The sequence below is a fragment of the Vombatus ursinus genome, unplaced genomic scaffold (assembly GCF_900497805.2).
Source record: "Vombatus ursinus unplaced genomic scaffold, bare-nosed wombat genome assembly UNPS02014801.1, whole genome shotgun sequence".
In the NCBI taxonomy this organism is placed as follows: Eukaryota; Metazoa; Chordata; class Mammalia; order Diprotodontia; family Vombatidae; genus Vombatus; species Vombatus ursinus.
In genome coordinates this window covers 13,018,725-13,032,112 of record NW_020954579.1, presented here as the reverse complement: position 1 = coordinate 13,032,112, position 13,388 = coordinate 13,018,725, and the positions used below count along the sequence as shown (strand labels likewise).

General features: G+C 45.6%; 1 protein-coding gene across 1 annotated transcript in view; it reads left to right on the top strand.

Moving 5' to 3' along the window:
- Positions 1–13,388, top strand: part of SCN4A (sodium voltage-gated channel alpha subunit 4) — a 64,246-nt gene that overhangs the window by 16,269 nt on the left and 34,589 nt on the right. Inside the window, exons 13-15 of the mRNA XM_027872891.1 lie at positions 1,581–1,819; positions 4,820–4,993; positions 7,413–7,769. Coding sequence (XP_027728692.1) covers positions 1,581–1,819; positions 4,820–4,993; positions 7,413–7,769 — 770 coding nt within the window. The remainder of the gene's footprint in view (positions 1–1,580; positions 1,820–4,819; positions 4,994–7,412; positions 7,770–13,388) is intronic.

Here is a 13,388-nt window from a genome sequence, read left to right as displayed (position 1 = left end):
TTTCACTTTATGCCTGCCTGGCCCAACTCCTTTTCCAAAGCACATAGGTTTGCTTAATAGTATTTTTTTCCAATTACATGTAAAGATAGTTTTCAACATTCATTTTTGTAAAGATTTTTCCAAATTTTTCTCCATCCCTCCACTTCCCCCTCCCAGACTGAAAGCAGTCTGATATAGGTTATACATATACAATCATGTTAGACATATAAAGTACATAGGTTTGGAAAAGCATGCAGGTTTGGAAGGAAGGAAAGAAGGAAGAAAAGAGGGAGAAAGGAAGGAAAGAAAGAAAGGAAGAAAGAAAAAAGAAAGAAAGAAAAAAAGAAAGAAAAGAGGGAGGAAGGAAGAAGGAAGGAAGAAAAGAAAGGAATAAAGAAAAAAGGAAGAGAGGAAAGATAAGAGCTATGCTTTAGGAAAATTAATCTAGCAATGGTACATAGGATAGATTGAAAGGGGAAAGATGAAATAAAAAAGACCTGCTGGGAAATTATTGCAATAGTACAAGTGTGGACTAGTAATTAGTCAAAGGAATGGCAAGGAATAGATGGACTCAACTTGTGCCTGGAAGAATGGTGAGGACATTGGTAAAAACTGTGAAGTCAGGAGGAGGAGCCAATTTCAGGAAGAAATTCCATTAAGATATCTTGATTCTGAGATGGCATCCAGGCAATAGTTGGAAATGGAAGTGGAGATGTCATATCTACCCCAAACTGTGAGTCGTGAACACCATATGTGGTCTTGACCCACAGTTTAAGAAACGCTGAAGGGTAGCGAGTGGAAAAAGTTTAAGGACAAAGTTTTAAAAAAACCTTCCTTTACCCTTACCCACTGTCTACTTGAAGCTTTAAGCCATCATAATAATAGTTTGATTTATCACAAAATAAATACCTGCATTCTGTTGAGAGTGAGATTTTCTGACATTAAAGATGTGTGGGCATTTGTAAAAAGTTACAATATGTATCCCTCATTACACTCTTCTGTGGGCCACACTGCCTCTAGGTCAGGGGGACAAAAAAGGAACATGGGAAATATTTGGTGAATAATTATATTATCCTATTGATATTATTATGTGCATATGCATGACAAATTCTGGAGTTTATTTCCTTTCATATTGAATAGGGGGCATGGGAAAGTTTACTGAAAGTCAAGATGTATTTGGGACCAAAAATGTTGGGGACCCCTGTCCTAGGTGCTGCTAATCTCATCTACTCCTAGTCCAAGTTACACACCTCCCCAATCTCCCTTCCCTAACTCCCAGGTCTAGGTAATGCTCCCTTTAAATCAAAGGATTTCCTAAAGCCAACTCTTGCTGCCCTTTGACATATGGTTCTAAATTCTTCCTCCTTTTCCCTGGGTGGTGGGGAGGTGGAGGGAGAACACTTCTTTTTCTATTGTCTGTCCACTCACAAGAAGTATTGAAATCTCTCCAACTATCCTTTGGAAGAACCTAGCTATACCTGCTCCTGGTTCCTCCTCATGGGCAGAGTTTCATTTTGTCCCCAATTTATTTCCAAAATGGGAAGGAGGGATAGCGGGCCTGAAACACCTTGAGCTTTCTTCTTCCTACCCCCTACCCCCAGAGTTGGAGGAGGCCCATCAGAAGTGCCCACCATGGTGGTACAAGTGTGCCCATACACTGTTGGTGTGGAATTGCTGTGCTCCATGGGTGAAGCTAAAGAAGATTGTATACCTGATTGTCATGGACCCCTTTGTGGACCTGGGCATCACCATCTGCATTGTGCTCAACACAGTCTTCATGGCCATGGAGCATTACCCCATGACTCCCCAGTTTGAGCATGTGCTCTCTGTGGGCAACCTGGTACAGAGGGGGATGAGGGGATGGAGGGATTTCTATGGAGAAAGGGAACAGAGGGATGGGTAAATGTGGTAAATTTCTGAGTGTATGTACGGGAGTGTGAGGCGGGAGTCTGTGGGTAAATGGAAGGATGAATGAATAAATGAATGAATGAATAGTGAAGCATTCAGTAAGTGCTCACTACAAGCAAATTACTGTGTTAAGTGTTGGGGGTACAAATGAAAACGCAGGACAGTTCCTGTTCTCAAGTAGCTCCCATTCTAAATGAGAGGAGGTTAAACCAGATGGCTTCTGAGGTTCCTTCTAGCTCTGAATCTATGATAAATAATGGGGGAAACCACACATAAAAAGTTTCAGCTGCAAGTCATATGGAAAGGCCAAGTGGTCCTTAGGGTGCAGATGGCAAGACCTTTTATTTAGAGTCATTTCCATTGAGAAATCCATATCTGCTTCTGACGATGAATCATTTGACAATGCTGAGGATTTTAGTGGTGAGACCTTTTTTTTGGGTTTTCAGTAAGTGTACCCCCTTAGGAGGTACAGCTAAGTAGCACAGTGGATAGAGTGCAGGGGGCCTGGAGTCAGGAAGACTCATCTTTCTGAGCGCAATTCTGGCTTCAGACACTTCCTAGCTGTGTGACCCTGGGGAAGTCACTTCACTCTGCTTGCCTCAGTTTCCTCATCTGTAAAAAATAAGCTGGAGAAGTAAATGGCAAACCTGCTCCAGTATCTTTGCCAAGAAAAGCCCAAATAGGGTCAAGATGACTGAAATGATTGAACAACAACAAACACCCGTAGGACGTGAACCCTGCAGTACCTGAAGAGGGAGTTTCCAGGTCCAATCTCCACGGGGGTTTCGTCTCTGGAGAAAGGCTACAGGGGTCTGGCTGGAGGCAGAGCTGGGGTGAGGGGTGTGGCAGAGTGAGAGGGAGTTGTTATTACCTGGGCTCTTGGGTTTACCTACCCATTGCTGGCATGTATAATAGAGATAACAAAACATGGCTCTGCTACTTATCATCCCTTTGGATGGTCATATGGATCATGGGCTAGTCACTTCTTTTAAGACTTCAGTTTTGAGATGCCTTTCAGTTCTAAACGTCTAAGCCGCATCTGAAGGTATCTGGAAGATGTCGCAATTGTATGGATGATGGTAGGGGTATGTGGATGTCTGTGGGAATGTCCTAAGGAAGTATCTGGAGTTATATATAGCTAAGTGTGAGGGTTCTTGGAGATATCTAGGCAACCTAAGTCACTGAGAGTGTGATGGGTCTTTGGTGTTAGCCTGTCTTGGAGGAGGGGATCCATGTCCCAGGGTCCCGATCTCTTCCTGCAACAGGGGATACAGAGGACAAATGTTGTGCAGTGTGACTATGGAACTTGCAGATTCCCAGAATGAGGGATATGAGGGCTTAAGAATTATTGGGCTCCAGTCTCCTCTTTTTCCACTCTCTAGTCCTAAGGTTTCCAGGCCTGCCTGCCTGCCAGTCTGCCCCAATTTCCCTTCCCCACCCTCCCTCTCTATTGTTGACATGCACTGATCTCTGTGCTTATCCCCTCACCATTAGAAGCATTAGCACCTCATTCCCAGCCCTCGCTGGGAGCCAGGCCCAGACAAAGGGAAGCTAAGCCTCCTCTGGTCCTTGCTTTAGCTCCTACCACAATGAATTTGGGGAGTGATGGGTCCTGAGAAACCTCCTATGTGGGGAGGCAAGAGATACCAAGAAAGAACGGGAATTAGCCCTAGGTAGAACCCTAGACACAGGGGCCTCAGGGGTGAGAGCTGGGGTGTAGATGGAGTGACAAGTGGGGGGACTGGGAAGGCCAAAGGGGCCCTGAGGAATGTCCATCCAGAGACACGGTATCAGGTCTGGAAATGGGTTTTCCCTTTGGTTAAGCCACACAGCTGCTTTAGGGTGTGTTCCACTGGCTGGGCCCTGGACCTTTGCTGTTTTCTGTGGTCTGGGCACCTGCTATGCCCAAAGAAGGCTCCCCAGAGAGGGCTTCAGCATATGCCTGAGGCAGGTTGGAAAAGAGGCCCTTCTGAGGGCCTGTCTGTGTCCATGGGTTAGGGCTTGAGACCTCTTCCCCTACAGCTTTGAGGCTAAGCAGCTCAAATCCCAGTATGAAATCAGGATCAGGGATCTAATTGACACCCACGGAGACCAGGGCTTTTGAAAAGAGTGGGTCCCAGTTCCCTCATCTATCTCCCACTCTGCCCTGGAGGGCACCCCTCCCCCACCCTATCTCCCAAATTCCATTTCAGGCACACAAAGTCAGCAGCACCTTAAGTTTAATCAGGAAAAGAATTCCTTCGGTTCATATCAGATTTTCTTTTTGTACTTTGCACATAATGAGTGCTTAATCAATGCTTGTTGAATTTGGCACAGACAGGTGCAGAGCCAGGGTGCAGAGGCCTCTGGGGCTGTGCCCAGCTCTGCTCTCTTGCCACTGTTTCCTACTAAGCCCAGGGAATAGATTGCTGCTGAAGCTCACGGCCCTGGGTTCCCTTCACTGATATCCTGCGGTTCTCTAGAAACTGTAAGGAGGGGGAGAAAGGGAAAGAAAGGGAGCAAAGCACTTAGATAGCACCTACTATGTACCAGATACTATACTACATACTATGTAAATATTTGATCCTTACAATGCCGCAAGGCAGATGCTACTACTATTTCCATTTTACAATTGAGAAAACTGAGGCAGACAAAAGTTAAGTGACTTGTCCAGGGTCACACAGCTCATAAATGTCTGAGGCAGGATTTGAACTCAGGTTTTTCTGATTCCAAGGTCAGTGCATCATCAGTTAGTTACTATTGTAGACAGCCCTAGGCCCCCTTTCTCGATGCCTTATGGACGTTCAGAAGCCATAAGGGGAGAATTCCAAGGGAGTAGGCTCTAAAGGGGGATTCCTGGCACCCATTTTACGCATTTGGGAGGGAGGGGGTCATTCTGTGAATGAAGGGGAGGAGATTAGGATGCAGTTGTAACAGTGATTGTTCTCCCCAGGTTTTCACAGGTATCTTCACCGCAGAGATGGTGCTGAAGCTGATTGCAATGGATCCCTATGAGTACTTCCAGCAGGGATGGAACATCTTTGACAGTTTTATTGTCACCTTGAGCCTGGTAGAGCTGGGACTGGCCAATGTACAAGGGCTCTCTGTGCTTCGATCTTTCCGTTTGGTAGGTGCCTAGACTGGGGGTGCCTGGCAGTCCCCTCCCCTGTTACTCTGGGAACTCCTAGGGTTGGGAACCATGTCTTCTTTCTTGGACTGAGAGCTCACTGAAGGCAGGGACTATGTCTCCTACATCAGGCTGGGAGCCCTCGGAGATTTGGGACAGTGTCTCCCCCATTGTACTGCGAATTCCACATGTTGGGATCATGTCTCCTTTATTGGACTAGAAGCTCCCTAAGGGCAGGGATTATGTCTCACCCGGTAGGATTATGAACTCTACAAGAGCTGGTTCAATGTCTCCCCTGTCTCATCATTATCATTTTCATATAACCACTCTAACTTTTAAAATAGGGCAGCTAGGTGGTGCAGTGGATAGAGTGCCTGGCCTGGAATCAGGAAGACTCATTTCATGAGTTTAAATCTGGCCTCAGATGCTTACTAGCTGTGTGGCCCTAGGCAAGTCATTTAACCCCATTTGCCCCAGATTCCTCATTTGTAAAATGAGCTGAAGAAGAAAATGGCAAACCACTCCAGTATCTCTGCCAAGAAAACCCCAAATGGGGGTTTTCAACAACAACAACTTCCAGTGCTCTATCCAATGTGCCACTTGGCTGTCTAATGTGCACAACATTGTACTAAGCCCGAGGAAACATAAAATGATGATTAGAACACACTGCCTGCCCATATAGAACTTAAAATCTAGCATGGGGCATATGATACAAATATTCAATACTATGTAGTAAGTATATATGACCACAAAGAAGTACAAAGTCTTATTGGAGACTGGATTATTTCTGACCAGGAGAGAGGCTCAAGGAAGACTTTCTGGAAGAGGTGTCATTTAAGAGGGATCTTAAGGGATGGGTAAGATATCAAAAGTGAGAAACAGACTATTCTTGGAATAGAAATTGGTATAAGTAAAGACAATAAAGATGGGAGGTGCATTGTCCCATCTCTATGTCTACACAGACTCCCAAGTAATAGTGAATAATCCAATATGGATAGAGTATAGCACACATGAAGAAAAGAAATGTGAAATAAGATTGAAAAAGTGACTAGAAAAAAGTCTGTGATGTTAACCTGAGGAGTCTTGGCTTTATTTAGTAGACAATTGCGAGAAATGGAAGGGTTTTGAGTGTGGGGCTGACATGATCAGATGTATCATTATGGAAGATTGGAAAAGAAAGAGACAGTGGGAGGCTGCTAATCATAGTCAGAAGCTGATTAGCAAGCCATCTTCTAGGGAAGTGGCGATGGGAATAAAAAAGAAGGGGACAGATTAAAGTGATATTACAGAGATAGAATCAACTGGACTTGGTAACTGGACATAGATTATCAACTCCTCAAGGGCGAAGACTGTCTTTTGCTTTTCTTCATATCCCAAGCATTTAGCACAGTGCCTGGCACCTAGCAGGCACTTAAAGAATGTTTATTGACTGACTGACATAGGACTTGAAAGAGAGGGAAGAGTTAAGGACAGCAATGAGATTTAAGCCTGGGTGAGTAGTGGTGCCATTGACAGAAATGGGAGAATCAGGGTCAATCTGGAATAGAAAGATGGTAATTTCTGTTATGAGCATGTTGAGCTCAAGGATTCATCAGATTTGAATCCAAATTCTTGGGACATAGAACTTGTATAAACTTGGAAATGGGCAGGTAGGAGGTGAAGAGTCAGGAAGATTCATCTTCCTAAATTCAAATCCAGCCTCAGACACTTACTAGCTGTGTGACCCTGGTCAAGTCACTTAATCTCATTTGCCTCAATTTCCTCATCTGTAAAATAAGCTGGAGAAGGAGGTGGCAAACCACTCCAGTATCTCTGCCAAGAAAACCCCAGAAGGGATCACAAAGAATAGGACGCAACTGAAATGATGAGCAACAACAAACTTGGTAACTCATTCAATCTCTTTGGACCTCAGTTTCCTTAGCCATAAAATAAGGGGACTGGATTAAATTATCTTTATGGTCCAATCCAGCTTTAAATCCTATGATAACTGGTTAATAGCAGAACTTGAACTAAAATCCTTTTGACCCTACCCTCACCGCATCTTGATACTCTTTCCCATTCCTATCAGGATAGGAACTCCCCAAGAATAGGGACAGATGGTTTCCCATAGGCAAGAAGGGCATGTGCTCCATCAAAGTAGGAGTTCATCAAAGATGGCCATATTTCTCCCCTACAGCTCAAGATGGGAGAACATCTTTTTTTTATTTTTTTTATTTTTAGGCAATTGGGGTTAAGTGGCTTGCCCAAGGTCACACAGCTAGTAAGTGTCAAGTGTTTGGTTGGGGGCCAGATTTGAACTCAGATCTTCCTGACTTCAGGGCCAGTGCTCTACCCACTGTGCCATCTAGCTGCCCTGGAGAACATCTTAATAAAAGAGGTTCATCCATTATATTTTCATTAATTCATTCCTTATCCCCAGATGAGAGTCTTCAAACTGGCCAAGTCCTGGCCCACATTGAATATGCTCATCAAGATCATTGGCAACTCAGTGGGGGCCTTGGGAAACCTGACGCTGGTGTTGGCCATCATCGTCTTTATCTTCGCTGTGGTGGGCATGCAACTCTTTGGGAAGAGCTACAAGGACTGCGTGTGTAAGATTAATTCCAGCTGCACCCTGCCACGCTGGCACATGCATGACTTCTTCCACTCCTTCCTCATTGTTTTTCGCATCCTGTGTGGCGAGTGGATTGAAACCATGTGGGATTGTATGGAGGTGGCCGGTCAGCCCATGTGCCTCACCGTCTTTCTCATGGTTATGGTCATCGGGAACCTTGTGGTGAGTAAAGGAGAAAGGGAAGGAGAGAAGAGCCCCCAGGTCCTAATTCCCATAGATCATAGACTATTAGAGGTGGAAAGGACTTTAGTGATCATCTATCTAGTTCAGCTTGGCTCATTTAATGGGAAAGAATGAGAATTTGAGGAAAATATGACTTGTTAAGTGGTTGAAATCCAAGTCTCCTGACTCCCAGTCCAGAGTTCCTTTTGCTATGTTGTGCTGCCTCTTGTCAAACACATCCTCATCCTCCCAGTTTCCCTCACCCCCTTATCCCAATGACAACCTGGAAATGGGTCAAAATGAATCTCTCTCTTCCCTCCCCCAATACCAAGCTCCATCTGTTCCCTATGAGTCAGGGTTTGGTATGTGGGGTTGTTTGGGAGAGGGAGCAGAGGATGGTTGGAAGAGGGAAGGGAATACGGTGAGGGTTGGGGCACAGTCCAGCTAACCAATATTTAATTGGTGACACGTGGAGGGGAGATTTCTCCCTCCCAACCTCGGAGGCATCCTTTGCTCAGAGTAATGGCACAACACTCACCCCTGCCACCCCACTGGGAGTTCCCAACAACCTAGCACAGCAGACAGACACATTTGGGTACTAGCCCCGTGCAGAAAAGTAGGGCACCCAACTCCTGCTGTCTGCTGTGCCTTGCCACGTGCTGAATGCCCAGCTGGCCTTCTGTGATGGTGGTGGTGGAGGGGCTCATTCCACATGTGTGAAATTCTTGGGTTGCTGGGTCAGCATCTTTCAAATGCCTTACAAATGCTGATCTCTGGGTGGGGAGAGGGAGAAGGAGGTACCAATGGGGGAAAAGGAAAGGAGAGAGGAGGAGAGACCAGGCCCCTAAAGGCAAGAGGAAACAGAAACCTTTAGGTTGGTTCTAGAAGACAGGCAATACCTTGAAAGGAGTATAGAGAAAGAAATTTAACCAGTGTTTGTGCTATGGAAGGGGGGGAAGGGGAAAGAGAAAGAGGGCTCTCACAACAACAATAGCTAGACCTTACATAGCGCTTATTTTTATAGATTATTTCATTTAATCTTCACAATAACCCTATGAAGCAGGTATAATTATTATCCCCATTTTAAAGATGAGGAAATGAAGGCTGAGATAAGGCCAAGTAAGTGTTTGAGGCAGAATTTGAACTCAAGTCTTTCTAGTTCTCAGTCCAACCCTATCCTATGCCTCACCTCCAGTCTCTAGCAATCTCTGACTAAACTATCAGAGCAACTAGGCTATAGTGGATAGAGTGCTAGTCCTGGAGTCACGAGGACTCGAGTTCAAAAATGACCCCAGATACTTACTATGTGACCCTGGACAAGTCACTCTACCCGTTTGACTAAGTTTCCTCATCAGTAAAATGGAGATAATAATAGCACTTACCTCCCAGTGTTGTTGGGAAGATCAAGAGAGGTAATAATTGTAAAGTGCTTTGACCAGTACCTGGCACACAGTAAGCACTTTGTGTTGGTTATTATCATTATTAATATTATTATTATCATTATTATTGTTGAGGAGAGACTCTGGGAGCAGATGCAAGCTTTGACCTCTCCTCCAAGACCTTGGGAACTCTGCTCTCTGCTCCCTCTTTCAGTCTATGTCGTCATTCCATTCCCAGAAAGAAGAGTGTTTGAAGTGAAGATTTTGGGGGTTTGTATTATCTGGATCTGTAATTTCTTGGATTCAGGGAACTCCCAATAAGGAAACTGCTTCTGTCAATGCAAATCAGCAACTGTTCTGCAATTTATAGCATTACAGAGTTGCTTGAGGGCACTTACCTGTGACTTACCCCAGAGTCTCACACACACAATATCTGAAGCAGTACTTGAAGGCAGATTTTCCCAGACTCCAACGTTGCTGTACCAGGAGGGTTAGGGTACGAATAAGGATGGATTCACAGATCTATAGAGCAGGAAGAGGGCTCAAAGGTCATCTAGTCCAACCCCCTCATTTTATGGATGAGAAAACAGAACCCCAGAGAGGTTGTGATTTCCCCATAATCATAGAGAGAGTAAGCTTCTGAAGTAAGATTCAAACCCAGTTCCTCTGATTCCAGAGGCAGTCCTCTTTCCACTGTACCATGCTGGGCAGTGTGTATATTTGTGCCTCTATTTGTCAGAACACATGTCTGAGTGTATATGTTGTTCTTCATAGAATCATAGGATGTAGGACTGAAAGAGAGTTGACAGAGATAGTCTGATCTCACCAGAGACCAGTTGAAAGAATTGGGCATGTAGGGGCAGCTAGGTGGCACAGTGGATAGAGCACCAGCCCTGGATTCAGGAGGACCTGAGTTCAAATCCGGCCTCAGACACATAACACTTACTAGCTGCGTGACCCTGGGCAAGTCACTTAACCCCATTGCCTAGTCCCCAAAAAAAGAATTGGGCATGTTTAATGCAGAGAAAAGACTCAAGGGGAATGTGTGCAAGAGCTGCCTTAAAGCACTGGAAGGGCTGTCATGGTGAACAAATGAGTAAATGTCTTCAGTTTGGCCCCAAGGGACGGCACCAATGGGGTTTGGAAATTACAAAGAGGAAATTTTAGCCTAGAAGGCAAGGAAAATTTTAACACAATTTTTTGCAGATCAGAAGTTGAATGGGCTGCTTCTGGAAGTGGTGGGCCCTTCCTCCCTGGAGACTTTCAAGCAGAGACTGAATGATTACTTGTTGGGTACATTGTGGCAGGGATCCCATTCTTATATGGATTGAATTAGGGCAGCGAGGTGGTGCAGTGAGAGTGCAGGGCCTAGAGTCAGGAATAGTCACTCATCTTCATGAGTTCAAATCTGGCCTCAGATATATACTAGTTGTGTGATCCTGACCAAGTCACTTAACCCTGTCTGCCTCACTTTCCTCATCTGTAAAATGAGTTGGAGAAGGAAATGGCAAACCAGTCCAGTATTTTTGCCAATAAAATCCTAAATGGGGTCATGAAGAGTGACACGACTGAAAATGACAGAACAAAAATGGATTAAATTAGATTTCTGCTGAGGTCCCTTCCAGCTCTCAAGTTCTGTGATATAGCCCAACATCCATCATTTTACAGTTGAGGAAACTGAGGCTGACAGAGGTTAAGAGACTGTCCAAGGTCACACCAAAGGGATTTCAATTTCTATGCTATTTTCACTGCACTACCCTGTCAATTAATCAGGGTCAGGCAATACAGGAGCTGTATAATAGGTACACTATGTGGGCACAGTGTTTGCCAACCAGCGGTGCGCTGTGTGTTCTAGATCTATGTATGCGTGTGTGTTGGTGTGTGTCATAATAATAATAACATAACCACGATAATAATAGTTAACACTTATATAGCACCTACTCTGTGCCAGGCACTTTGCTCCATAGGAACAAAGACATCAAGGGAGAGGGGCAGGGAAAGACAGAGGCAGAGAACAGAGGCAGGGGAGGGGAGGGACAGGGACTAGTGCCAGGCACTGTGCTAAGTATAACTTAACAAATATCTCATTTGGTCTTTATAACAACCCAGGAAGCAGGTATTATTATTCTCTCCATTTTACCAGTATTGTGCACATTTTTTTTTTGTATCTATGGTTGTGTCTTGTCTTCGTTTATGAATGTGAGTTGTTTGGAGGAGAGGAAAAGAAGGAGGCCATAATGCATATAATGCAATCTTATCCAAACCAACAATCATTCAAGTGCCCTACTAGGTACAAGGTACTGTGCTGGGGACTAAGCAAAATGAAAAACAGTACCTGCACAAAAGGAATAGCTTGGGGGGATCCAATATGCACTGTGAGTGTGTACATGCATGCATTTTATGTGTATCAGGGCAGGAAGGAGATATATTGGCAGGAGTGGTAATTCTGTCTGGTCTAAGTGTTCAGGGAACTCTCAAAAACACACCTCCCTATGCCAGTGCTCTCACAGTCCCCTTGTGTTTGAGCTCTTCAGTTCAGGAGTCTCATACACTGAAGGGCAGGACAGAGGCATTGTGATGACTGAGCTACTGTGCCCCCCATCCCCCACCCTTTCTCCAGGATGGGTCATCTCTCCAGGAGGGGGTGGGGAACAGGTGTGTGTCTGGAGGGAAATATGCCGGCAGCCGTAGGGACCTGGTGCCCCCCCCAACTTCCCCTTCTCTGTGTCTACTGTCATTTCCTTTGGGTTATTATGGGAGAAGGAGAGGAAGTAATTCAGAGTGACACAGTAACCCAGCCCTGTCCCTGGCTCTACAGCAGCCCCCAGTGTGAGAGCAATTCTTTTCAATCACACTTTACTCACCCACCCCCAACCTGCTACACACACACACACACACACACACACCCTACCCTGACTGAAGCAGCTATTTCTGTACCAAGGCAGGAGCCGTGCGCAAACCCTGATGACCCAGAGAGCAGCTAATTCCCATCTCATATGTGCTTCTGGCAACTGGTGGCCACTCCACCCCCCACCCCAGCCCCCTGCTCTCCCCTTCTTGACAGCTGGGAGCCCTGATTTTGCCTGCTCCATAGGAACAAAGACATCAAGGGAGAGGGGCAGGGAAAGACAGAGGCAGAGAACAGGGGCAGGGGAGGGGAGGGACAGGGACTAGGGCCAAGAAAGGATGGGGCAGGGACAAGGGGCAATGAAGGATGGGGTAGAGTCATGGGACAGAGGCAGGGGGGAGGGGAGTAGAGACAAGAGGCAGGGGCAAGGAGGGAAAGGGACAAAGAGAAGGGGCAGGGAAAGATAGGGGCAGAGACAAGGAACTGAGGTCAGAAAAGGATTGGGATAGAGACAAGAGACAGATAGAGAAGGGGGAGGAGACAAGGGGCAGGGGATAGGGAAGGATGGGACAGAGACAAAAAGGACAGGGCAGTAGAGGGGAAAAGCCAGGGGCGAGGAAGGACAGAGACAAGGTGAAGGCGCAAAAGGGATGACACAGTCAACTTGTCCAGTCACAGAGGGATCCAGAGGGAGATTCCTACCAGAAACTGAGCCCAGCTAAATCTGTCTCCTTATAGCCCAGTGCTCCTAGCTCTGCCATATAGGGAAAAGCAAAATAAATCTAAAATCTTCTTCCCCGTGACAGCCTTTTAAATACTTGAAGTTCGCTTGTGCCCTGCCTACTCCTCTTGTGTAGGCTAACCATCTCTGTTTCTTTCAGCTGATCCCCACATGGCCCAGGCTCATGACCTTTGCCATCTAGGTTTCCCCTCTCTGCATGACCTCAAGCTTATCAACGTCCTTCTTAACATATGGCTTCTCACACCGGAACATAACATTCTGATCAGCATGTAGCAGGTCCGTCACCACCTTAGCCTGGACGCTATTCTTCTTAATGCAGCCTGAAACTGACTTAGTTTTGTGTTTTGTTTTGCTACTAGATCACACTGTTGACACATAGTAAGATTTCAGTTTGCTGAAAACAAACAGAAACAACCCCAGGTCTTTTGAAGAGGAAATGCTGTTTAGTTAGGAATTGGCAAGGAGGAAAGTATGGGAGGAAAGCCTTCCAAGTATGGGAATGAACGAAACAAAGATACAGATGGATTCAGGGCAGAGTTAACAAACTGACTTAGGTAAAGCAGAGGGTCTGGGTCAGGGCATAATAGGAGGGTCATCCTGGGACATGTTGTAACAGGATCATACCTAGGGAGTTCAGGGCTCAAGACGAA